At 38.4% G+C, this 26,495-nt stretch overlaps 3 protein-coding genes, 1 long non-coding RNA gene and 2 pseudogenes across 4 annotated transcripts; 4 read left to right on the plus strand and 2 right to left on the minus strand.

Annotated features, from left to right (window-relative positions):
• Positions 1–1,065: 1,065 nt before the first annotated feature.
• On the plus strand, positions 1,066–3,817 carry LOC130743193 (uncharacterized). The gene is made up of 4 exons (XR_009021393.1): positions 1,066–1,263; positions 1,368–1,482; positions 1,646–1,862; positions 2,979–3,817. It is a non-coding gene; the product is annotated as an uncharacterized LOC130743193 (long non-coding RNA).
• Positions 3,818–3,941: 124 nt separating this feature from the next.
• LOC130709723 (5S ribosomal RNA) lies at positions 3,942–4,061 on the plus strand (annotated as a pseudogene).
• A 10,424-nt stretch (positions 4,062–14,485) lies between these two features.
• LOC130743187 (probable glutathione S-transferase) lies at positions 14,486–15,617 on the plus strand. Its single transcript, XM_057595326.1, has 2 exons — positions 14,486–14,953; positions 15,038–15,617. The coding sequence occupies exons 1-2, from the start codon at positions 14,633–14,635 to the stop codon at positions 15,380–15,382; spliced, it is 666 nt and encodes a 221-aa protein (XP_057451309.1). The 5' UTR covers positions 14,486–14,632; the 3' UTR covers positions 15,383–15,617.
• Positions 15,618–15,853: 236 nt separating this feature from the next.
• Positions 15,854–16,672, minus strand: LOC130743191 (probable glutathione S-transferase). Its single transcript, XM_057595328.1, has 2 exons — positions 16,310–16,672; positions 15,854–16,191 (listed from the first exon to the last, which is right to left on the minus strand). The coding sequence occupies exons 1-2, from the start codon at positions 16,652–16,654 to the stop codon at positions 15,871–15,873; spliced, it is 666 nt and encodes a 221-aa protein (XP_057451311.1). The 5' UTR covers positions 16,655–16,672; the 3' UTR covers positions 15,854–15,870.
• Positions 16,673–17,854: 1,182 nt separating this feature from the next.
• Positions 17,855–23,288, plus strand: LOC130743188 (signal peptidase complex subunit 3B-like; annotated as a pseudogene).
• LOC130743192 (uncharacterized) lies at positions 18,566–22,730 on the minus strand. The gene is made up of 9 exons (XM_057595329.1): positions 22,606–22,730; positions 22,462–22,494; positions 22,338–22,378; positions 20,847–20,888; positions 20,200–20,476; positions 19,906–19,998; positions 19,695–19,796; positions 19,297–19,602; positions 18,566–18,841 (listed from the first exon to the last, which is right to left on the minus strand). The coding sequence occupies exons 7-9, from the start codon at positions 19,758–19,760 to the stop codon at positions 18,758–18,760; spliced, it is 456 nt and encodes a 151-aa protein (XP_057451312.1). The 5' UTR covers positions 19,761–19,796; positions 19,906–19,998; positions 20,200–20,476; positions 20,847–20,888; positions 22,338–22,378; positions 22,462–22,494; positions 22,606–22,730; the 3' UTR covers positions 18,566–18,757.
• Positions 23,289–26,495: the final 3,207 nt, after the last annotated feature.

Genomic DNA, 26,495 nt, shown 5'->3' on the forward strand with positions numbered 1-26,495 from the left:
GCGGTGCTTGGTGAAGACGACGGTTGAACGGCGGCGACGGCTGTAGGGGAGGAAGCTTCATGGGCCAAGGCTCGACGGTTCTTCCCCTCAGTATGAAGGGTCGCGGTGGTCGCTTGAGATAGCACCGCCGCAGGATGAAGGGGATCACCGTCGACATGTAGCTCGGGAATGGAAGAAGAGGTCGTCGGCAGCTCACCATGGTAGCGGCGAAGCAAGGAGATATGAAAAATCGGGTGGAGGCGGCTCGAAGGTGGAAGCTCCAGCTCATAAGCAACCTCGCCGACGCAGTTCTTGATACGGTAAGGACCAAAGTAACGCTTGGCCAGCTTTTGGGTGGTGCGGCGTTGGAGGGTCTGTTGGCGATATGGCTGGAGGCGGAGGAGCACCCAGTCGCAGACATCAAAGGTAACATCTTTTCTGTGTTTGTCTTTTTCCCTTTTCATCAGATCCTGTGCTCGTTGTAAATTAGCTCTGATTGCTCACAAAATCCCATCCCTTTCCTGTAACATGTCATCCAGGACTGAACTGCAGTGCTCCCTGGCACATAGTCGCGGATTAACGGTGGCTGCCGGCCATAGAGGCCTTGGAATGGGGTCATTTGTATTGCTGAGTGCCAACTGGTGTTGTACCAGTATTCGGCCAAATGAAGAAACTTGTACCAAGTCTTGGGATGTTCGCCGGCCAAACAGCGAAGGTAAGTTTCTAAACAACGATTTACAACTTATGTTTGCCCGTCAGTTCTAGGGTGATAAGTTGTGCTAAATTTCAGTGTTGTTCCTTGTACTCGAAACAGGTCACGCCAGAAATGGCTGAGAAATATGTTGTCCCGGTCTGAAACAATGGATTTGGGCAAGCCATGAAGCCTACAAATCTCAGAGGAGAACCTGAGAGCCAAGGAAGCGGTTGTAAAATGGGTAGGCAGCGCAATAAAATGGGCAGACTTTGTGAAGCGGTCAACAACAACCCATATGACTGTGTGACCATGGGAGGAGAGAAGATTGGTGATGAAATCCATTGAAATATCCTCCCATACCTGAGCTGGACTGGGTAAGGGTTGCAGTAATCCCTATTTCTTTTGAGTTTGATATTTGTTTTGTTGACAAATCAAACACTCTCTAATGTAAGTGTGAACATCTTTGCATATTCCTGGCCAATTGAAAGATGCCATGATACGAGCCAGAGTTGGTTTCTGCCCAGAGTGACCAGACATTGGAGTGTCATGGAATTCTGCCATAATAGCTTGGCGCCAAGAGTTGCTGTCAGGTACGAACAATTGCCCTTTATAATGCAAAAGATTGTCCTTGAGGTGATAATCTGCAAGGGAACAAGTGTCGTTAATTAACTGCTTCCCTTGGGGTGTTTTGTAGAACTTGCGGAAATCATCCAAAAGAGCTGGCATGGGTGATGACAAAGACATCAGAAACTGTGGGGGGTCGAAATTGACACGGGATAATGCGTCTGCAACTCTATTGGTCTTTCCAGGTCTATAGTGTATTTCAAACTGAAATCCTAGCAATTTTGTTTCCCACCTTTGCTGTTCTGGTGTTTGATATTGTTGTGTCATCATATGTTTGCCTTCCGATCAAATATTGACGCCATTTTTTGACTGCTTCAATGACAACATGCATCTCGTGGACATATGCAGATTGGACTTGCCAGCGAAGAGACATTTTCTTGCTGAAGAAAGCAATTGGATGCCCCCTCTGAGAGAGAACTCCACCCACAGCAATCCTAGAAGCGTCAGTTTCGACGTCAAAGGGCTGAGAAAAATCTCGCAAAGCAAGTATTGGGGCCGAAACGGGGTGGGAATGGTAGGAGGTTAATGTGGTGATCATGAGGCCTATGAGGGGGTAACCCATGAGGTGTGGCAAATACCTCCTTGAATTGTTGCAAAAGTTCCCAAAGTGTTGAATCAATATTAGGTGGGGGGTCCTCTAGAGAAGCCATTTGAAAAAAACCAGCAACTTGTTGTTCAGCGGGGAAACATGTAATTGCATGAAATTCTGCAATAGAATCAGTGTGAAGTAGCCTATTGACAAGAGAATAGGTACCCCGGGTTGGTGGTGCTAGAGGGATTCCTGTGAGAGTGCATGTATAATTGTTGAGTGTAAAAGTCATAGAGAAAATGGCAAAATCTGTCAATGTAGGGCCTAGAGTTTGCAGCTATTCCATTCCTAACACCACATCAACACCATGAACATCAAAGATGTATAGAGGAACCTGGAAAAAATGTCCTTGCAGCAAAATAGGAATGTTAGGACAAAGACCAACACATAAAATATGAGCACCATTACCCACTTGAACCGGAAAAACAGCTGTAGGTTGAATAGGAAGCTGTAAAAATTGTGTCATTCGGGGAGGGATGACGTTGTGGGTGCTGCCACAATCAAGAAGAATAGTAAGGTCATGACCCAAAATAGAGCCATTAATTTTGAAGGCCTTAGAATGAGGCTTCCCATTAATAGCATGATCTGATAGTTGAAAGTGAATAAGAATATCATCCTCACTAGAGTCATCATCTAGGGTAACCGCATCAGGCACAAAATCAGTAGTAATAGCTCCAGAAGTAGGGTGTTCACCCACTAGCATGAGCAAAAATTGTTTGGTTTGACACTTGTGGTTTTGATGATACTTCTCATCACAATTGTAACAAAGACCCTGGGCACGACGAGCATGCATTTCTGTGGGTGTTAATTTTTTTATGGGGATAGAAGAGGGTTTGGCCTTGGGGGCCGTGGGGTTTTGGGTATTTAGAGGGGGGGTCGTGGGAGGGTTTGGTGTGGTTGTGTGGGTAGCAGGGAAAGAGTGGGTAGGTTTAGTGAATTGTTTGAAGGGTTTGGGGCGTGAATCATTCAATTTGCTCTCAATTAATTTTGCTTGTCCAATAGCTTGAGAAATTGTTACAGGTTTCAGACGTGCTAGTTCTTTCTTAATTTCCTCATGTAAACCAGAAATAAAACAATTCATCATTATTTCAGGTGAAACCCCAATTACCTGATTGGAGATTCGTTCAAACCGAGTCTAAAATTCTGCAACAGTGGAAATTTGTCTGAGTTTGAAAAGCTCTTGCTGATGGTTCTCATAAGCAGAAGGCCCAAAACGGATCTGAAGAGCCCTGGTAAAAGCATCCATGTTGTCAACAGAAAGTTGTTGTGCATCCATTTAAACCAGCCTAGTGCCTCACCCTTCATGTAGAAAGAGACCATATCCAGCTTCTGCTCAGAAGGTGTTTGATAACATTGAAAGAACTGATCTGCCTGAAACAGCCAGTCCAAGGGTCCAGTACCATCAAAGGGGGTAAGTTGCAGTTTGGGGGGTTTAGGGGTATGATGGGTATGGTGGTAAATGGGGTTTTGATGTGAGATCTGGGTGTTATGAAACCCAGGTGGAGGGCGTATTGGAGAGGAGGTTGAGGGTGTGAATGGAGGTGGGTGAGAGGTATGAGTTGTGGAGAAGAGGACATGAGGTTCACTTTGTCAAGGAGACCTGCAAGCACAGAGGAAAGAGCTTCCTGGTTGCTGTTGAGTCTCTCCATAGACTCCAACAAATCAGCATAAGCAAAAGGACCCGTAGGAGGCATGGTAACAGTGATGAAAGCACCAATTTGGTAGGAAAAATCCTTCCCACCAAGGAACCCTAGCCGAGCTACTCTAGAACAGTGAAGAAATATAACGAGAAAGATAAATTATTGGCTGAAGCCGTTTTCTTTGATAGATAGGAAAGTAACAACAGTACAATACTTATACTTGTAAAAATAAAAACCCTACAGTGGTTTCCCATATGTTTGGCTTAATCCAATGTTAGTTAAATTTCCTTACTCCTAATAGATAAAGGCCTAACTGCCTATTTCTTTAAAACAAAGTCTTTCAAATAGTCAGGTTTCTTCCCCTTCCTCTTAGACTTGCGTTTCTATTTGTTTTTGTGTGCTTGGACCAGCCCACTACTACCATCATACCAGCACTAATGCACCGGATCACATCAGAACTCCGCAGTTAGGTGTGCTTGGGGTGAGAGTAGTACTAGGATGAGTGACCTCCTGGGAAGTCCTCGTGTTGAATCCCAATTGTTGGAAATATTAGGAAGAAGAGTTGCGCCGTGGACGAACCATTGCCTTGAAAGCAAAATTCTGGCAGACCTCCAGTGCAATCTAGTGTCGGGTTTGCTCCCCAAGATTAACACAACTGCATGCAAGGCACTGTGCACTCAGAACCTACACATGCTGGAGTCTATACAACAATGCTCAAAATTACACGATGAAGAGTGAGAGATATTGGAAATTCATGTGTTGCTCGTATGCCTATCCACTTCCATTTCTCATATGGAAACACACAGAGCCATAAAGGAGCATTTTAACCCGATCAATAATAATAAAAGGGTCATTCAATATGACGGTGGAGAGAACCAAAACGGGTGAAACTTATAGAAATGGTTTGAAAACCATAAAGCAATTTTAATTAGGAATTTGGAGAAAAATTAAGAAGGAAGGAATTACACTTGAATGCCATTCAATCCTTTAATAACTAACATGTGTGAAAGTGCTTTATGAGAGACACTTTAATGCTTATGAGACGCATTTATTCACATGTGTGAAAGTTAAAGGAAAAATGACTACTAAGTAACTTTGTTTCAGCCTTTTCTATTATTCTATTATTGCATTAATATGTTAGAATGTAACATATCAGTTACACTCTTTCTTAGCAACATGTATGACAGAGTGTAACTAATATGTTACATTCTAACATATTAATGCAATAAAAGAATAATAGAAAATGTTGTAACAAAATTACTTAGTAGTCATTTATCCATCAATCCCCCACAAATGACAAATAAGTAATTGAAATATTTTATGAGCAAAGAAAGTTAATTTTTGTGCTTAAGTGTTAATGTCCATAGGATTGAATTAACACGTAGTGAAGTGAGACAACAACTTCTGTCAAAAGAGTGAACGAATCTTGAACAAATTTGACTTGGTTGAAACCCCCACTACAAACACATTAACTTTGAAAATGTAGATTAAAGCCATTGAAAACAAAGGTTGTAACCCTGCCAGAGAAATAAGAACAAAACTTCAACAACCATTGACCCAATAAATGTCCTAACGGTGGCCATGAAATTAAAATTGTGAGAGTAAATATTAAACCCAATTGATTGGTTAACATAAAAGAGTATCATAGGGTAGAATACAATCATTTGAATGTCATTATTCCAAACAATGGGCTATGTATCAATCATCAGATGTGCAGATACATCAAGTGCGTCTCTTAGCACCACCCAATTGCCCGGAAATTTCTCTCTCATTTCCAATAATCTGAAGCAAAAGTCTTTCTTCAGCTGTTCGTGTTGATGGTGTTGCTGTTGAGTAAGGGAAAATGTGGAGTCATTCCAAAGTGAAAACGGTAATTGAAATGCAAAGGTTGTCTTCAGTAAGGTGTGATCATATCACTTTCATAATTTGTTTTATAATGTTCCTCGAAATATATATCTAATGGTACTGATTAGCAGAACATTATGGTTAATAAGACATGATATTAAAAGTTGAGGGAAATGATATCCACACTGTTGAGGAAAGAAAGGCACAACTTGATTCAGACAGTACGATAGAGCGAGAAAGCACGAATAAACCACACAGAAACTTTGTTCACGCAGTTCGGCCAATTGTGCCTACCTCTGCGGCTATAGAGTAGCTATAGCTCCCTTTATTGATTCTCAATAATCAATTGTGTTTACAATAGCAGTTTCTATTGCTATGTACCCTCGCACACCGCCAAATTGCAGCGCACTTGCACACCACCCAATTGTGGCGCACTCCGCACACACCTGGTGCACACTAGCACACATTTAGAGTTAGGGATTTTATCTATTTATAAGACACTACTAACTCTAGTATTACAAGATAAGATAATCTAAACCGATAAGATACAATCTTATCTAAAGCCATAAGATAAGATAGAGACTTATCTAAACTCATAAGATAAGATAGAATCCCTCTACACCTATATCACAATCCCCTTAAATCAAATTCAAATAACTGATAAGATAATGAGCCAATCTCAATAATCTCCACCTTGGCGAATTCTCGAACCCTCGTGAAGATCAACTGCTCAGCTCTTGAATCTTGATTTCCGGTATTGTGCTCCCCATTAAATCAAATCCTAATAAACTGAATATTTGGCCTCAAAATAAAATCTGTGACCCCAAGATTTTACTAATGAGCCAATTCCCAACAATCTCCACCTTGGCGAATTCCAAACTCCCTTGTGATGATCTGTTGCTTCAGTTTCTTGACTCTGATTTTTGAGATTGGTGGTGACTGGCTTGGTCAACATGTCCGCTGCACTCTGACACTCGAACTCCACCTAGCTTGCTCAACACTCTGTCATGTGTCTGTTAGATCCGTCAGTTTCTCCTCTCGCTGACTTCTGCAATCCTCATGGCCTTTATCCGTAGCGGAAGATATCCAACCTTGCACCGCCGTTCGCTCCCCCGTGAGAAACGGAACACTCCACCTGACCACACTGTCAAGGGATACTTTCGGCACACCAGCCTCGGTCCCGCGAACCATGCGCTCTGATACCAATTGTTAGCGTAGGCACCCCCGTGGAATTGCTCAGAGTTACAATAGATCACAACGAAGTAATAGACAACAAGAACGATTAAGAGACAAGAACGTTTGTTAACGCAGTTCGGCCAATTGAGCCTACCTCTGCAGCTATAGAGTAGCTATAGCTCCTTTCATTCAATGTGTTATGAAGTACTTACATTGGGGTTAGAGACTTTATCTATTTATAGGACACTACTAACACTAGTATTACAAGATAAGAAAATCTAAACATCGATCTTATCTAAACCTATTAGATAAGATAGAGTTTTATCTAAACCTATAAGATAAGTCGTATCTAAACCTATAAGATAAGTCTTATCTAAACCCATAAGATAGAATCCCTCTAACCCAATATCACAATCCCCTTAAATCAAATTCAACTAACTGATAAGATATGAGCCAATCCCAACAATCTCCACCTTGGCGAATTCTCGAAGCCTCGTGAAGATCAACTGCTCAGCTCCTGAATCCTGATTTCCGGGATTGTGTTCCCCACCTTCTTAACACTATGAAACATGCAACGAATCCAAGCAGTGCTTGAATTTGTCACTAGTGACGGGCTTGGTCAACATGTCAGCTGCATTCTCAGAAGTATGAACCTTCTCAAGTCGTATTTGCCCAGATGCAAGCAACTCCCTGATCTTGTGAAACCTCACATCAATATGCTTCGTTCTGGCATGATACACCTGATTGTTTGCCAAGAAAATGGCACTCTGACTATCACAATGCAACCTAACTCCACCTTGCACAACACCCAGCTCCTTCACTAGCCCTGTAAGCCACAATGCCTCATTTGCTGCCTCCGCTACAGCCATATACTCAGCTTCAGTTGTAGACATGGTTACTATGGATTGAACTGATGACTTCCAGCAAATTGGTCCACCCGCTAGAGTATAGACATACCCTGTTGTAGACCTTCTATTGTCAACATCACCTGCATAGTCGGAATCAACATATCCTACAACTCTTGGATCAACTTGTTCAGCATTGAACATCAAACCACGATCCGGTGTACCCTTCAAGTACCTGAGTATCCACTTGACTGCTTCCCAATGACGCTTCCCCGGTTTAGACATAAACTTGCAAACTTGGCTCACAGCTTGTGCCAAATCTGGTCTAGTGCACACCATAGCATACATCAGGCAACCAACTGCACTAGCATAGGGAATCTTCAACATCTCTTCAACTTCCTCAGCTGTCTTTGGACACTGTTCCTCTGAGAGCCTAAAGTGATTCGCCAATGGAGTACTCACAACCTTTAACTTGCTCATGTCGAATCTGGCTAACACCCCTTCAACATAGCTTTTCTGAGAAAGCCACAATTTTCTAGCTCCTCTATCTCTGTGAATTTTCATCCCAAGAATCTTCTTAGCAGCTCCTAAGTCTTTCATGTCAAACTCCCTACCCAACTTGGTCTTCAAATCATTCACATCACGTAAATGACTAGCCGCAATTAGCATATCATCCACATACAGTAGCAAGAAAATAATAGAACCATCATCAAGGCTCTTCACATAGACACAACAATCATACTCACACCTCATGTAGCCAATCCTCAGCATATATGAATCAAAACGCTTGTACCACTGCCTTGGTGACTGTTTCAAACCATACAAAGACTGCTTCAATCTACACACCAAGCCCTCCTGACCGGAAATAACAAAACCTTCAGGTTGCTGCATATAGAGTTGTTCGTCTAGATTACCATGGAGAAACGCCGTTTTCACATCCATCTGTTCTAAATGCATGTCCCGGAATGCTACCAAGGCCAAAACTGCCCTGATTGAAGTGTGTCTGACAACTGGACTGAAAATCTCATCATAATCAATCCCCTTCCGCTGTGAATACCCTTTTGCAACCAAACGAGCCTTGAACTTTTCCCCTTCATTTTCTTGTACTGGTGGTTTCCTCTTGTACACCCACTTGCATCCAATGGCTCTCTTCCCTTTAGGAAGCTGAATTAGGTCCCAAGTCTGATTTTTCTTCAAGGACTCCATCTCCTCCACCATAGCACCCATCCACTTCTCCTTCGCCGGGCTAGACATAGCCTCACGGAAAGTAGACGGATCTCCAGAAGTAGTAAGAAGTGCATAAGCCGCCATGCCAATCCCAATACACACGTTGGTAAATCAAACAATTAACATGTTCTATTATTTACAAATGTAAAAGGGAAATAGGTGCTGCACCCATGAGCGGACCCACGTGTAGGCTGGATGTGGCTATAGCCACACAAGATTTTTTTTTTGTTAATATCGTATATAGCGGCGGTTCAGGATCCGCCGCTAAAGGTTTTGTTTTAATGTATGGCGACGGTAGAAAGCGCCGCCATAGCTTAATAAGTAAAAAATCAAAATTCACGCTTAACATTAAATTAGAACGCGGTTTTTCTTTCTTTCTTTCTTCCATTGCTTCTTTTCGGCATTCATCAACTTAAAATCTTTTTTCCCAAAAATTGAAAACTCACCAATCTTCACCTTCCTAAATTTCTCATCGCATGGAGAACCCTGATCACCACACCAATCAACCACAATTTAAGAGGAAATTCAATTGATTCATTGTCTCTCAGGTAAATCAACTTCGTAATTCACCTTACTACGCCACACACAGTTCATGTTGGATGATCTTTTCCTATTTCTATTTTTTTTAATTTTCAATTTTCAAAGATATTTTTTGTTTATAAACTTGTTGCACGCGTTGAGTTAGATCGATTTTTTGGATGAGAATTTTTGCTTGTGAACTCAGCAAATCTGAGTTCTTTGATTGAACCATATTGGGTTTGGAGTTACCTCCGTTTATTTTTGCTGATGAGTTTTCCTGTTTTGATTGTTGATTCGTGTCTGCAAATTTTAGAATGTTAAATTAGCAACATTGTAATGTTTTCTCCCAAAAAAAACAAAATTTGTCTTTTTTACTGCACAAATTAGTCTTAACTTTTCATGGTTGAATAAACTTTTCTGCTTTTCATGTGAGAATATAACTACTTCTTGCTTGTTACCTAATATAATTTCTACTTTGTATTTTAGTCTATAATTTCTTTTATGTTTAGCCACACCGATATATAATGTCTGGATCCGCCCCGCAACATTGCTTCACCTAATTTTATTTAGCATTGAGTTATATTGTGGTTGGGTGTGTATTGGAAGTATGTCTCTGCCATATTTATGCAGCGTGGGTGAGATTGTGTATCACTTTATTATGTGATGGTTGTGCTTATGACATTTTTGTATCTAATAAAAGCATCCTGATTCAAAAAATAAAGATGGTTGGAAATAAAGAGACATTGAGATATTGCTGTGTCGTGGCAAGCCATTGCTCTGAAGTAAAATTTTCAGCAGACTTTGGTGCAAATTCTAATAACCAGTTTTGCCTCCAATAATTTACACAGCTATAATCTAATTCGTGCACTCGAGACAGATCGTATGGAACCTTCACAATTATTACCGAGAATAGGCTAAAGAGATTGAACGAACAAAGAAATAAACATAGAAGGGGAAAGGAATAGACTCGTGAATCAAGATCCTCTTCCTCTATAACCAAATGCTCATCTGATATATATATATTCTTCTTTTTACCCATGACTCAAAGGAATATAAAGAATTAAAGACCATTATCTCCAAGGTCAAAGCTCATAATGTTATAAAGCTCATAAAGATATATCAATGCAATTGATTTTGCCGTTGCAAAATGATTATACTTAGGGAGAAACTTATATGCAGAACGATATATGCAGTTGGTACTGCTCTTCAATCAAAAAAACTACACGTGGACACCCCATTAACTTTTTTCACAGTGGCTCTTTTATTTCTGGTACCTCAAATTCCCCATTCCGTTTCAATGGGAAAATTTAACATATATCCTCTCTCCTGTGATGAGTTTTGCTCCATTTTAAAGACAGTAAAAACCCATCACAAGTTAAGCTATTGGCGAGAATATCATGTTGGACTCTGTTGCTTCTCTATATTTCTACACAAGCATGAAGCATGACTCTGGAGCGACTAGTGAGACTCACCTTGGAAATGAAAATGTAAAATTTCAAAATCCCAACCACAATGAATGCAAAAGAGGGCTATGTATGAAGAAATTGCAATGATGCAGGTTGAAATTGTGAAATTGATTCTCTACTTCACCATGATTTCAGAGTCCTACCACTGTCACCGAGCTCTTGCTCTACACCACCGCGATGTCGAGGAGGCTTGGCCATCCATGTCGTAGTGTCAAGGCTGGAAGCTTCAATGTTGACAATGGCGGAAGAGGGCCCAGAAACGTCGCATGTTGTGAGGGCCGAGGGGTTGGAGATGAAAGGTTAGGAAAAGGGGGAAACGTGAAGATTTTCTTCAGATATGATGTTGAAAACAAACATACAGGTGTCATGATTTGGTTGGGAAACAGTACCAACAACAAACTCCCTCCGTTCTTTTTTAAGTGTCGTTTTAGAACAATTTTTTTGTTCCAATTTAACTGTCGTTTTAATGTTTTAGGTTCCATTTTGTTAATTATACCCTTACTTTTTTAATACTCCCTCCGTCCCTAATTATAAGCTAACATTGAGACTCTTTTTGTGTCACTAAATATAAGCTAACCTTGCAAAAGTTAATATTTCTTTCCATATTCACCCTTGCATTTATTGGTAGTGGAGCACCACCATTAGTAGTACAATGATGAAAAAGTGTTATCATAAATAGGAGTAAACATAGAAAGTTGTACATTTTTTTTGAAAACCAATGCATCAATTAAGGCGTTCTTAATAAGTGTGATTTTTACAACTTTAGCTTATAATTAGGGACGGAGGGAGTAACTCCACTTCACATTTTCCATAAAATTCTTCTTTCTTAATAACTATGAATACCTTTATGACTTTATGATTGGGTGAGAGTGGTAGGTGGTTTAATGATATGAGAGAGTGGAAAAAAAAACTAACAATCAACTATCTTGGTTGAAGAGATTTATGACTTTATGATTGGGATGTGAGAGGGTAGAATGAGAAAAAAAACTCTAATAATCCACTATCTTGGTTGGAGAGCTTTATGCTAAAACGATACTTAAAAAGAAACGGAGGGAGTAATTAGTACTGTATTTAAGTTTTTCCCTTATACTTATGGTTTAGTGATATATCAATTTTGTAATAAATTGATTGAGACAAGTTTGATTAGAAAAAGAAACTTGAAACACAATTGATTTCCATTATTTCACAAACCCACAAATGGAAATCAACTTGCGACTGAGGAAAAGATTTCTAACCAGTAAGAGAGAATTTTCTATTAAAAAGGAAAGGAATTTATGGGTAATAGAAGGGTTTGAGTTTAAGTGTTAATGTCCAGATGATTAAATTAACACGTAGTGAAGTGGGGTAATGTCACAAGTCTAATAAGTGAATTTCTCTTGATCTTATTGGACTCGAGACAAGACCCCCACAGCACGCCCCTAACCTTCAAAATCGCAAAGGTCATTTGAATGTCATTATTCCATCAATCATTTTATTGAGAATCTTTCTCACTTTTTTATGTTATTACAACATAATTAACCGTATAATTAGTGGTTGATCCTCTGTTGGCAGGTAGGACTAAATCAAGTATGTTAATAATGATTTACTCTTGACAAAGGTTTTAGAACTAACTTTTTATGCTTTCAACTTATTTAAGCGTCTAGATAGTTTCCCACGCTTAACACTTATTCATTCTATACGCGTGCCGGTTGTTGCTAAGTAATGCATTTGTGTAGATAGTTAGTATAGTTAAGTAATGCATTTGTGTAGATAGTTAGTATAGTCAGACGATGTACTAATACTTCAAAAATTTTAGTTATTCTTCATAAAAATCATAGGTAGAATATATAAATTCGAGGGATCTCATTCAATTATTATCTCAATTTTGAGGGGTCGGACATAACATCACACTAACAATAACAACTCAAGTAGAGCTATATGGAGAAAATAATAACAAATAACAACAATAACTAAATATCTCAAAGATAGAGAGATACCAAAATTTTAACATGGAAAATCTCCTCAATGTGAGAAGTAAAACCAACATGCAAAAGTAAGTCAATCGAGCTCCATTAAAGGTACAAGAAAGTTTCTCTCATATGTTGGGGTTGATTGTCAAGTCCCACATTGCCAAGTTTCAAAAATAAAGAAGGAGGTTAAAAATTAGTTATTGGAGAAGTCTCACATCGCTTAGTGTTGTGAAGCAAGGGGGAGACCAAGACTATATATTGGACCTAGGTTCTTTATTTTTAGATGTACCAATCAGTAGCACTTTAAGCTTATATCTAACTTAGTTTAAATATTTGCTTTGTGAGAGTGTGGTTGTACTGGGACATTGGGGTGAGAGTGAGAGAAGTCTATGTGTTGTAACAATTTTCACATAGTTATAATTCTCTGGTTGTCGGTTTAGACAACGGTCGTGGTTTTTCTCCGGTTTTAGAGTTTTCACGTTATATCCTTGTGTTGTTGATTGCGCTCCTGGTTTATTTTACTTCTTCAGCTGTGTTATTTCCTAATAGTGGTATCAGAGATTCCGGTTCGATGGATATCACTTTATGTGGTATTGCGAAGGTGCTGAAGAAGTGTGACATTGTGAAGTGCTGTTTTGGAAGGTTCTGGCTAGGAACCAACCTGGTGTACGGTTTACAGTCGGTCTGCAGCTGCGATGATGCTGTGATGGAGGAGTTGATGCAATCATGATTACACAAGGTGTTATGGGCATGAAATTGTCTAGGTGACACATAGGCATTGGTTGATATAGATGCAAGGTGTGTGGTGATAGCGTGCGAGCATTGGTTGACGTTGATACAAGGTACGTGGTTATGTCGATGGATGATGAACTTTCGGAGTAAGCCAACATGGAAGTTGCACCATAAATTTTCAGCAGGTTTCGACATATAGAAATTCTTGGAATGGTTTAGTTCCAAGTGAAGAAAATTCTTGGGATGGTTTATTTCCAAGTGAAGTGTACTCTTTTATGGTGGAGTATGATTGTCGGTATAGACAATGTAAGCGGAAGATGTGTAACTCTTGCAATCAAGGTGGAGATTGTTGGGGTTGATTGTCAAGTCCCACATTGTCAAGTTTCAAAAATAAAGAAGGAGGTTAAAAATTAGCTATTGGAGAAGTCTCATCGCTTAGTGTTGTAAAGCAAGGGAGAGACCAAGGCTATATATTGGACCTAGGTTCTTTGTTTTTAGATGTACCAGTCAGTAGCACTTTAAGCTTATATCTGACTTAATTTAAATATTTGCTTTGTGAGAATGTGGTTGTACTGAGGCATTGGGGTGAGAGTGAGATAAGTCTGTGTGTTGTAACAATTTTCACATAGTGATAATTTTCTGGCTGTCGGTTTAGACAATGGCTGTGGTTTTCCTCCAATTTTAGAGTTTTTATATAATTTTCTTGTGTTGTGATTGTATTTTATTTTTATTCAGCTGTGTTGTTTTTAGACATAACAAATGTGCTCAACAATGGGCGAAAAACAAAATAACAAGCTTAAAATAGAGAATTAAGACAATCCGAAAACAAGTATTTGCTGCTCCTTATAGAGCTTGTTTCTCCTACTTCAGCCGATTTATCACCAATTCAACCATTTAGAATGAAGCACTTGATATTGTGAATCTACAGTCTAATTTTCAACCCCATACAGTGAACCAAATTTTAGTGACGAATCTACTACAGCTGCCATGAGTTTAAGTGGAAGTGATTTTTCTATTCTTCTCCCTCACTTTTTGTTACCTCTCATGCCAAATTGAGCACACGTGGACACAGATTGTGAGTCCGTATGTTGATTGATGGTCGACACTGCAGTACTGCACTATTTACAAATATTATTATGTTACAAATATTATATATATTAGCCAAGAAGAAATATTTTCCTTCGTCTTTGTGGTGGAATAATGTGATTCATCATCTGATGGACCATGTCACATTGCAATAATTTCTCTTAATTTGACCAAAGATAACCAAACTTCCAGTTACCTGCTCCAATAGTTAGACTCTATCAATCTCACTTCATTTTCCCAGTTCAATTGTTAGCACTTGCTATGGAGGACAAAGTCAAGGTGATTTTGTTGGGCTCAGGGTTCAGTATGTTTGGGATGAGAGCCAGGATAGCTTTGGAAGAGAAAGGAATCAAATATGAGTACATGGAGCAGGACCTTACCAACAAGAGCCCTTTGCTTTTAGAAATGAATCCTATTCACAAGAAGATCCCAGTTCTCATACATCATGGAAGACCCATCTATGAGTCCCTCATAATTGTTGAGTATATTGATACAGTTTGGGGAAGCAATGCTCCACTTCTTCCCTCTGATCCCTACCAAAGAGCTCAAGCCAGGTTCTGGGCTGATTTTATTGTTCAGAAGGTATGTAGGTAAGAAATTTCCAATAAACAATATCCATGTGGTGGAAGGTTATATTATAAAAACTAATATGATAAAAAATTGCAGGTATATCATGCTTCTAGGAGAATATGGACTACAGATGGAGATAAAAAAGAGGTGGCAAAGAAGGAGTTCTTTGAGAGCTTAAAGCAATTGGAGGAGGTTCTTGGAGATAAGCCTTATTTTGGGGGTGACACGTTTGGGTTTGTGGATGTTGCTCTCATCCCTTTCTATTGTTGGTTTTATACTTATGAGACCTTTGGAGGCTTCAAAGTGGAGGCAGAGTGTCCAAAACTTATCTCATGGGCTAAGAGATGCATGCAGAAAGAAAGTGTATCTAAAACTGTAGCAGATGAGAAGGAAGTGTATGAGTCTGTTTTAGATTACAAGAAGAAATTTGTGCTGAGCTAGTGGACACTGAACACTAGAGTAAACCACATGGTTCAGGTCATTGTGCCTGTTTTTTCAATTGTCAAATTCCTGTTGCTTCAAACTTTGTGAATTTCCATTATGCTTCATAGACTTTGTGCACATTTTTGTTTGTCCAACACTCGAACATACTTTTAGTTATATCTAAAGTATGGATCTATATAACTTTGACTTGCAAACCAATATGGTGATTCATATGACATCCAAATACATTCAGAACAAGAAAAGAGCGAGCTGCACTAATATAGGGAAAAAAATCACGCTGAAGTCAAAATCACAATGAGTAGCCACAAAAGTTAAGAGAAACTGCTTCAACCCACCGTAATTTTTCACTTTATTCCAAACATGCACTAAGAGAAATATAAGTAGCAAAACCAAGGGCACATCTAAGTGCGGTTTGGTCATATGCCATTATTGAGAACATACTTCAGCTAAGTACTTAGAGGCAATCTTATTCTATCATTCTGCCTCTATTCTCCTTGACGTAAAAGACGTCTCTCTTCAGCAAAACGTTTGATCGTGTTCTCATCTGGAAAAGACTTGGACACACTCTCTTTATCAGTGCACCTCTTGGCCCAAGCAATGATATTGGGATACTGGTTTTCGTCGATGAAAGTTCCACTTAAAGCATTGGTATATAACCAACAAAACAAAGGAACAAGTGCCACATCCACAAAACCAAGGTTGTCTCCACCAAAAAAGGGTTTGTCTCTCAGCTGTTCTTCCAGCAATTTAAGATGCTCAAGCAACTCTTTCTTAGCAGCTTCTTTCTCCTCCCCTTCTTCAGTTTTCTAGAATTTGATGGCAACCATGCACATATATCTGTTTCATAGTGAAGTTTAGTTAAAAAAAGTTAGACAAAGGTAATGTGATAAAGATGAGAAAAGAGACATGATTACAAGTTACAACCATAATCACGAATTCATGATAATGAATCACCTTAGTGTCAATGTAATTAGCCCAGAATCTAGCTTGGGATCTCTGGTAAGGATCAGAAGGCAACAGTGGAGATTGGTGATTCCAAACCTCATCTATATACTCAATAGTAACGAGTGACTCACAGATGGGTTTGCCATTGTGAATGAGGACTGGTATTTTCTTATGAATTGGGTTCATTTGTAGGAGTAAAGAGCTCTTGTTGCTGAAGTCCTCTTCTCTGTTCTCATACTTGATGCCCTTTTCCTCTAGCGCAATCCGGACCCTCATCCCATAAGGGCTAAGCCAGAAATTCAACAGAATCACCTCATCTTCCATTGCTCAGAAAGAATGAAGTTTGGATGCCAAAAGTGAGTTGTACAGGAGTTTGGCCAGCCAATTTGTAGAGATTATAGTGTGGGGTATGATGAAAACTGAATTCCAAGTCGCGGCTTGCGTTCCAAGGTAGACATTGCAGCGTCCGGGCAGGCTTGACGAGTAGGGTCTAAGACGCACTTTATCCTCAAGTCTCGGACCTACCGTCGGGTATGTGGATCGGATTGGTCAAAACGTCTCGCCCTGAGATGGGCGGCTCGACCCTACATATAGAGGGTCTAGGGTCCCTCGGCAAGTCCACCTCTAAGGACTTAGAATGAGCCATACATCAAGCAATAATATTATAATTTATCATACTTTCAATTAAATGAAAAAGAAAAACTAAATCACACATTAGTTCATTAAATTAAATGAATGACACTACCACATAGGTATAGTAGTGGCAAATCAACAAGTTAGCCGGAATGTTTTTTTAAAGTTTCGGTCAATGAGGAACAAAAATCTACTACTTTTTATTCATGAGTTTGAATTTCACTATTCCTACAAAATAACCAATCACATTACGCCATCTGTCCTTATTTTTGTTACTTTTTCAAATTTTGTTTTTCATCTCCACCGTTCATCTGATCTTCTTCTTTTTCCTGATTTCCTGTTTTTTGACCTACTTCTACGTCACATGAGTGTACTCTCACCCATCCATCACAGCTCAGTGTTTCCTCTCCAATGTCGTCATCGTCCGCTGGCTACTTCTATTGCTTGCTCATCCATATCTACAGCTCAGTTTCTCATCTGCTCCCATCAAATCGCGTCTCTGCTTCATTCAATTGCATCATCGCCCATCTTCCGTGTTCAAGGAGGTTTCGCTCGCCGGAAATGGTGGAACCAGCCATATTTCGACAGGTACCTCCATTTACTGTTATTTGTTCATCCTTCTTTCTAAATTCCAGATTTGAGTGCATTCCCAAGGAGCAAATCTCGGATGACCAATCCTTTGGTCTGTTTCCAGTCTAAATCACTTTAAATGTTACTGATTTAATTTGATTTTTTCATCCACAATGTGAACTTGATTTTTGGAGTAAACATTTTAGGTAGTAGATTTCTCTATAAATACTCCCTATGTGGTGAAGGGAGAGTCATCTACCACCGCCGCTCTCCCTCTCTGAGTGGAGTCATCGTTGGGTCGCAGCGGAAAAAGCCACCAAAATGCATTCATTCAGGTACAGAGCCAACGCTGCTCTGCTCTTATTTGCCATAATCATTCTTGCCTTTATGTGCGGCATGACTTCCTTCTCTGATACACTCAATTCCCCTTCTCCCTCTGTCCAAGTCCCGGTCCTGAAGATCAACTGGTTTCAAAAACAGCCCAACGGCAATGACATTGAATATATCAGAAGATTTGCAGTCTCTTTTCACGTGGAACACAAAACAGGTTTTTGTATTTATAGCTGCTGAATGTGAAACTCCAAAACATTCCTTGAATCAGATATCCTTGCACTACAAAAAAAAGGGCATTTTGCGGCGGTTGTAAGGACGTTTTGCGGCGGTTTAAACCGCCGCAAAATGCTTATCGCGGCGGTTTGACAACCGTCGCAGTTACTAGTGTTGCCAGGCGTTCTGCGGCGGTTTGTACCAACCGCTGGAATAGCCGCCGCTAATAGCATCTCGCGTTTTGCGGCGGTTCCAAATGCCGCAGATAGCTAACAAAAACTGGATTTTGACAATTTGTGGCGGCGGTTCCAACCGCCGTGATGTACTTTTGTGGGAGAATTGATATAATCTTTAGCAGTTGTTAATTTATTTTTTGCTTTTTTTTTAATATAAAAAAATGAAATTTACTACCATTATACCTGCTTTCTAGATCAACCCTGATTCTGTTAAAATTATTATAACTTGTAAATGTGAAAAACATATAGGTAAAAATAAGTTCATTCATTTGCATTCAACATAAATCCAACTACTAAAGTGTTAAATTCAGTACAGACATGTAAATGGTCCAACATTAACATCAGCATAAGAAACACTAGATCCAACTACTAAAGTGACAAGTTCAGTAGAATAATCCAGAAAAAGCTCAGTCTTAAATCATTCCCCCAATCCTACATGAAGCTAAGAAGACGATCCTTTGTTTCCGGGATTATGACTAGCGGACGAAGATCGCCTTGGTTCGTTTGGAGAGCCTAAATCAGTAACCTGCAAGTAGTTAATTTGTATTAATATTCAACTAAATGCACAATGGCAAAAATATGTATAATAGAGAAGTACTAGGTATACTACAAACCAAATAACAATGAGAGAAAAAACAAGGATGGTACTAGCTAGCCATCTCAGAATATACTATATGTACAATGGCCTTAGCCCACCAAGCAATTAATACAATCACCCTACAATATCTCAGCCTTAGTAACGAGATCAACAAAGTAAGGAAATAGTCTCCATACTGTCATATCTAAAGCCTGAACAACCAACAAGTGAAACAAAAGCATGCTGCAGTCAAATATAACCAAAACCAGTAAAACAAAACAAGTAAACCACTAAAACATAACCATAATTTATCTTGAACAGTTTTAACTAAGATAATCAAGTAGCCTTAGTTTATCTTGCACACATTATTGAACAGCCAATTAATTGCAAATTCAGTTTCTTACCTGATTAAATCCTTGGCCAGCCAATTGTTGCATAACAAATGCAAGCTTTTCTTCTAAACCTTTAAATCTTTCAACTTCTTGTACCAAAGTATCAACTCTGGCACGCTCTGTTTCCAATTCTGATTGAAGCTTATTAACTTGTACAGAAGAACCATTGGTTGATGTGCTCCCAGAACCTTTGAAGACTTTAGAGGGGCAAACACCGAAACCCATGCCTCGTACATATCCATGATGCTCTTTCCCAATTACAGTTCTGAATGCATCTTCTTCAGAAGCATTGTTATCAACTTCCATTTCAAGTTGTTCCCATATATAAAATTAAACATGTACAATGTTAAAACAGAATTTTTGTAAGGTTGTAAATTAAAATAGAAACTCATAAATAACATTGTACTCACAATCTGTTGTCTAGCCTCTTCGTTCACATATGATCCATCTTTCTTCTTGTGGGCAATAGTGTACATTTCTAACCTACTATATGGTCTACCAGTTTGAGATTCCTATTACAAAGCATGAAATTAGTAATCTAATGAAATAATAACTTTAGATTTAAGATTACAAAGTATGAAACTAGTATGAAATTAGTAAAAAATTTTAAATAGACAATACCAACTCATATTGTTTCCTTGCAATAGATTTAGACCCGAGTGTATGAGGGATCTTCTGCTTGCGTCGGTTAGCAGTGTTCTTCTCAGAATAAGACTACATTGACAAAATAATAATAATGTTAGTTGTCTTCCACCACAAAGAAAATTGGCTGCCTTCTTCATTGACAGTAGCAAATATCAAGAATATTAAAACCAGTACATGATTTCATTAGGAAGAAACTAAAACCAGTACATGTTCACCGAGAAAATAAGGTGCTGAAACATGAGATTAAGAACCAAAACAATTTATTATTACCTTCCCTTTCTCAGACAATTTATACTGTAGGTAAGAGACCCATTGATCCAACGGAACACCTTCAGGGCGTTCCTGGAGATTTGTTTCCCAAGATAGTTTCTCATCATAACAAATCCCTAGTCAGCCACTTTCTAAAATTGCATAGACCACAAGGGCATAATATTGCACCATCAACAGAACTACGCTCAAAGGAAAAGTCTAAAAATCCCTTAACCCCTTCCTGATATGCAGGTGAATTTCGTGGCAACAAAATCCATGACTTATCCATTGCTACTTTCTGTAGTAATCAATAAAAAATAGTAACATTTACAACATAACTAATGTGAAGACGAAAAGATTGCAAATTAACTCCTATAAAATTAGTACCACTACAAGAACAACATAACATGCACAAGAAATTAGTTCCAAAATTATAACAGCAATATAAAGTATATGCAATACTCCTTCAAAACTCAATCCGCAAGCTTTTTATGCTAACATATATATATGGCGCCTTACTTTTTTTTTGCTTTCAGAATAACAATCACAAGTCAACAATTATAATCACTTTTGAGAATAAGTTACAAAATTTCGATTTAAGGTTTAATAACCATCAATCTAAACATGCTATTAACCAACAAGTTATCCAAAAAAAAACAATCACTTACTGTTCAGTTATTGGCACCCAAGTTGCTGGCTTTGATGGAGTTCTTTTGAGATCCGCACATTATATATCAAGGTAGAAAAATTAATATATATAGCATAACTATAGTAGTACTTCATATATTATTTTTGTTATATTTTGACATTGAACAGCATGGAGAACATAATCAAGTGATAGTAGTATGCTTCTCAAGATAACAGAATCAAGTGATATTAGTCATATATATATATATATATATATATATATATATTATCTGTTATTTATTTAGTCATATATATATTATTTGTTCTTCATTTTTCCAGAGAACCATTGTTGTTTCTTAAAATTAACTTCTCTTAAAAGAAAAGAAGAGAAAAAAATAATGCACTTTAATAAACACATAATCTATAAGACAAGAACCACTCAACTCTTCAAGTTGTTTGTATTGAGAAACAAATTAATTTAGGAACTCATTTGCTTGTTTTGCTATTTAAGCACAGTAAAACGAATTTAGAACAATGGTCTGAATGTGGCTATAGGGATCTGTTTTTCTAATTTCTTTAAAAAAACTTCTATAGACTGAAATCAAAATCTGAAAATTTGAACCCCAGGTTGAAGGTTTCTTATGAATTAGAAAATGAACTCTTGCCACCAAAAATTTGTTGAGGACCAATTTTTCTCGGTTTAGCTTAAGTTGTTAAGTTAGACTAATCACTTGACTTGGTGAAAGACACATCAATACTTTGTCATAAGCTGTCCCCCCAAAAATTGACTTGGTTAACAATCAGGATGAATCTAGATCAATCAATATTAAACTATTATGCTTATTTACTTCCTATAGAAAAAACTATATTGAGTAGACAAACCATGTATGCTCGTCTGTTCTAGATAACCAAAAAGTTATATGTCTGAAAGTATGAAAATAGGTGCTCTATGATTTGAAATTGTTTAGCAAGAGAAGCTAAGAAAGGAGGCATAAAGAGACTTGTGACCTGGTGGATAGGAGCACACATGTGGCTTTTTTTTATAAGCCAATGAATTAAATAGAAAGGAGTACAAGGGAACCCATGGTACAAAGAAAAAAGAGAAAGAAGCTACTGCACTAAAACAGCCAGCAGCAGAACAAGCATCTAGGCAAACAAAACATGACCCGCCAGTACTAAAGCAAAGGGATACTAGATACTAGGCTAATAGAACTACTTTGCTGTCATGAAATCATTGTAGAAGTTGCTGCAAGCAGATAATAATGCTCTCCAATTCCTCCATAGTATAAACGCTGGCAAGTATATTGCAGAGCCACGGATCTATTGGGAAGGAGCACGCATGTGGTTGAAAAAAGATACTTATCAACAACTGCTGTAAAGGTAAAGGGCCATCTTTATCAAGTGTGAAACTATTTTTCATCTATTGTTGTCTCTATGGTATACATAGCAATAAAATTGGAAGCAATGAAATAGTTGAGAAGCAAACATGAAGAATTCAATTTCGAAAAGATAAAGAGGAGAAGAAATCTTACCTTTGCTGAAACTATGGAGGAATTCAATTTCGAAACACAACCTGAAAATTGTGAAATCAAAATCAACCTCAGCCTGAACAAACATGAAGAAATCAAAAACAAAATCAAGCTAGGGAAGAGAGACCATTGTCATTGAGAGGAGATGATGAATTTCAGCCTGAACAAACATGAAGAAATCAAAATTAGGGATTGTGAAATAGTGAAAGAAGGGAACCCGACGCTGAAGAAGGGAACCAGTTGCAAGAGAGGAGAGGAGAAGAGAACAAACCTAGCCACTGAAGCAAGGAACCAGACGCTGAAAAACGGAACCAGACAACGAAGAACGAACGTGAAGAAGAAGGGTTTTGGGGAGCGAAAGTTTTTTTTTTTAATGGAGGGAAAGTAAAATTGGGGAAAATAAGTGAGGGAAAGTAAAATTGAGAGAGGGAAAGTAAAATTGTAAGCCTGCGGCGGTTGTAAGGCCCAACCGACGCAGGTTATTTTTTTTAAAAAAAAAAATCAACAAATCGACGCACTAACCGCTGCACATTATTAATCAACTGCGGCGGTTACAACCGCCGCCACATATCTGATATTATTTTTTTATACAAAACACCTACCAACCGCCGCTAAACGCCTTACAACCACCGCAAAAATAACATACTCGTGTTGGTCACTCAAACTGCCGTGTAAATCGCCGCAGTAAACTTTTTTGCGGCGGTTTTGGGAAACCAACCGCCGCAATATGACCGCCGCAAAATGACCTTTTTCTTGTAGTGTTGTGGGATGGTATCATTCCCTCTAAAAAGCATGCGAAGTTTTGGATCCACACATCAAATAAGTACCACTTCATTGATCAGGGAAGCAATTTGTGTGGTAAAGAATTCAACTTGACTGTGCACTGGCATGTTATGCCAAAGACTGGCAAAATGTTAGCAGATAAAATAGTCATGCCTGAGGAATATAGATGATGATGCCTTCTTGTCATGTTAATGTTTTTGCTGTAACTTTAGCCTTTTCTATAACAGAGATAAAAGGCTACTTTAAAGAGCTAGGCTCAGGGGAAAGGATTTCATGTTTTGGATGTTGGAAATCAATATGATTTGTAACTTTGAACACTTGCACATCCGAAATTTCGTTGTGAGTATTTTCATTCATCCTGCTTTCCCCTATCCCATTTGTACCTTTGTTCAACCATTTGTGTATTTTCACTGATTTCTCTGATGTCTGAAATAGCTGCAGGCTGGAAAAAGTTATCAAACTGAATTGCTTTCAGGGTAAAAGAACCTCATAAGCAGAACTGTGCAATCTTTCAATGGGTTTCCACATATCTAATGCTTTTACTGACATGCTGAATTTATTTTTTAACCTTACCTCCACATCCTTCCATTGAAACAATTTCCCTTTTAACGTGAACTCGTGCTCCAGCAAATCACTTTTTGGATCATATTCAGCTCTGAATATCAGTAAAAGATGCAATCATATCTCAGTAATTTAAAATTTGAAATGAAAATAATGCAAATAAATTAGTGATACATGTAAGTCCTTGTGAGTTCATCTAATCTAACACCATGATTGCAGAAAGATACTGAAGTGTGTAGCCACTCTGTCACAGGCATACCACATACAGCTGCATAATTAGCATAACCATGCCTCAAGCTATATATTGCAGCTGAAGTTCATCACATATCATTAAAATTACAACTTAAAGGCATTCTATGGTTTACTTTATATAGACTAACCACTACATTATTTAACAAAGTGTTTTATGTTTCCTTACTCCTTAGTTTTGAGTACCTTATAACATTCATTATGTCCTACATCTTATAATTTTCCATGTGCATATGTCCCTCATGGGGGAAATGATGGATGGAATTTTTCATCCATTTTCTAAATTCTGTGAGCATTCTCTCATGCACCTTGTCATCCATAACACTTTTATTTTTATGGTTTCCCCTTCTTTGGTTCTCAGCCTTTATCCCCATCTACCCATAGAAAATTCAGGTCCAACAATATCACAATGTTTCAAGAAATTTTGTTGAGTAAAGCCTACTGTACATTTCAGGTTGTTGTAGATTGTAGACTGTCCAAGGAGACACCTGGTTGTTTCTGCTATTTAATGTAGAAAACTTGAACCCAAGGCAGTGGAATATATATGTTTTAATTGAATTTTGATAGAAGGAAGTGAGATAGACATCACCACAGTATAGGATAATAGACATAGGGAGTAAGGAATTTAATTAGCTTCTTTCAAGTTATTTTTCTACATCATTAGTTGGCTACTTTCATATATTGGTTGGCTACTTTCATGTATAGTTTTGTTCTACTATTTTTTTTAATCTTATTGAGGTAATAAAATGTTGTTGTTCCTCATAGATTCCAAAGGCCTTCAGGAGTAATTTCTTCTTCAATGCTGGGTTTGGAGGCTTTTACAGGAAGTCTTGATGACTTTGGCTTTGAAGATTATCTAAGTTGTAATGATATGAATTTGACTTAATAATGCAGTTGTTGATTTTTTCTTTAAAATCAATACCAAGTTGTTGTACCTTCTCTTTTCGGTGTTTCACTACCAAATGTGTGTGTGAGAGAGAGAGAGAGAGACATACAGACATAGTTCAGTGACTGTGTTAAAGAATTAGTGAATTAGTTTTGATCCATTAAATTGGCATGTATATTAGGACTATGTTTATGATGTGGATGAAGTTAAGCAGAAGCTTTTGTGTTCCCACATTTTATTCTCATCCCTATCCTTTCAGGTTGTGCATGATAAGTGTGACTGATGATTCTTGTGATTGATTTTGGTTGAATGACTACAGATAATTATCTTAATGAATTTCTCCGTTCAAGCATACAAATGGCAGAGTTTCACATAATATGGCTTCATTTGAATGAGTTGAAGTTACAGACCTTTGGACATTCTCTTCAATAATATTGATGACATTCATTGTTTGGTGTTGCTTCTTATTGCAAGCTCTTGCTATGCTTATATTTTTTGTGTCGAAAGTAACATATCCTGATGATTGTTGTAGTTCTTTCTTAGTCGATTGTAACACACATCTCTATATGTTTTAAATTTAAGTCTTCACTTCAGACAATGAAACTATATTTATATACCCTCATTCTCATTTATGTATGTAACTTATCTCTTTAAAATACATATCCTCTCTACTTTCCTTGAAGCTTGGCTCTCACTAAAAATTATTGTAAAAAAAAAAACTCCAATTCAATTGTACGACAACAACAATGAAAGCTTTATCCAACTAAGGTCGGTTATATGGATCACTCGATCCATTTGTTACTATTTATCTTTAACGTAATTTTTTTTCCCATTGAGATCACTGTGGTTCTTATTATGGGTTCAATTGAAAATCACATAAGGGAGTTTTTAATTTGTAAAAGAAAAGTTTCCGGATAAGTGTTTTCCTTGCTCAGTTTATCAAGTTGCTACTAACTCTTTTCTTTTTTGGTACAAATAAGCTTAAAGAAAACAAAAAGAACCACGCAGCACTAACGCCTCAAGAAGGCGGCACCACGATAGTCATCCGCAAGGAAGGGATGACCAGCTGGCGGAGGAGAGTCTAAACATCTCAGCCGACACAAACCACGGGCGCCCTCTTTAGCCAAAAAATCAGCCACAGCATTGCCTTCACGAAGTATATGCTCCAACCTCACCAACCAACCCCGCTCTAGCAACTCCTGGATGAGACTCACCACAGCAGCATAAGCATGGAACCGGCCACACTCACGCTCCACAAGCGAGATAGCATGCTGCGAATCAGAAAAAACAATTACTCGACGGAATCCGCGCTCCCAATAAATGCGAAGGCCGTACAGAATCGCCAATAGCTCCGCTTTCAGGATCTCGGACACACCAACAGACGCATAGAACCCAACCTGCCACATGCCCACCGAGTCACGCACCACACCGCTGGAGCCCGCCACCCCAGGGTTTCCAAGCGACGACCCGTCGACATTGAGAGCCACCCAACCATCAGGAGGAGCTAGCGCGCCAAGAGACCCAACGAGGTTCATCCGGCACAGCCGACTGACTATTTTCAAATTAACATGTTTGCTTGCTAATTGTTTTTATTTAATTTTCCATTTCTTGAATTTCTGTTTATTGGTGATGAAAGATTAATTTAACCATTCTACTTTTGAATCTTTCAATTAAATAAATAT

The sequence above is a fragment of the Lotus japonicus genome, chromosome 3, assembly GCF_012489685.1.
Source record: "Lotus japonicus ecotype B-129 chromosome 3, LjGifu_v1.2".
In the NCBI taxonomy this organism is placed as follows: domain Eukaryota; kingdom Viridiplantae; phylum Streptophyta; class Magnoliopsida; order Fabales; family Fabaceae; genus Lotus; species Lotus japonicus.

Excerpts from the sequence above, each read along its gene's own strand:
- LOC130743192 (XM_057595329.1), bottom strand. The coding sequence starts at position 19,760 with ATGTACACTATTGCCCACAAGAAGAAAGATGGATCATATGTGAACGAA. Across the intron at positions 19,603-19,694 it reads AAGAGGCTAGACAACAGATT|GAACAACTTGAAATGGAAGT; the intron begins GTGAGTACAATG and ends TTTTATATATGG. Across the intron at positions 18,842-19,296 it reads CTGGCCAAGGATTTAATCAG|GTTACTGATTTAGGCTCTCC; the intron begins GTAAGAAACTGA and ends AACTACTTGCAG.
- LOC130743191 (XM_057595328.1), bottom strand. The coding sequence starts at position 16,654 with ATGGAAGATGAGGTGATTCTGTTGAATTTCTGGCTTAGCCCTTATGGG. Across the intron at positions 16,192-16,309 it reads ATCATGAATTCGTGATTATG|AAAACTGAAGAAGGGGAGGA; the intron begins GTTGTAACTTGT and ends ATCAAATTCTAG.
- LOC130743187 (XM_057595326.1), top strand. The coding sequence starts at position 14,633 with ATGGAGGACAAAGTCAAGGTGATTTTGTTGGGCTCAGGGTTCAGTATG. Across the intron at positions 14,954-15,037 it reads CTGATTTTATTGTTCAGAAG|GTATATCATGCTTCTAGGAG; the intron begins GTATGTAGGTAA and ends AAAAAATTGCAG.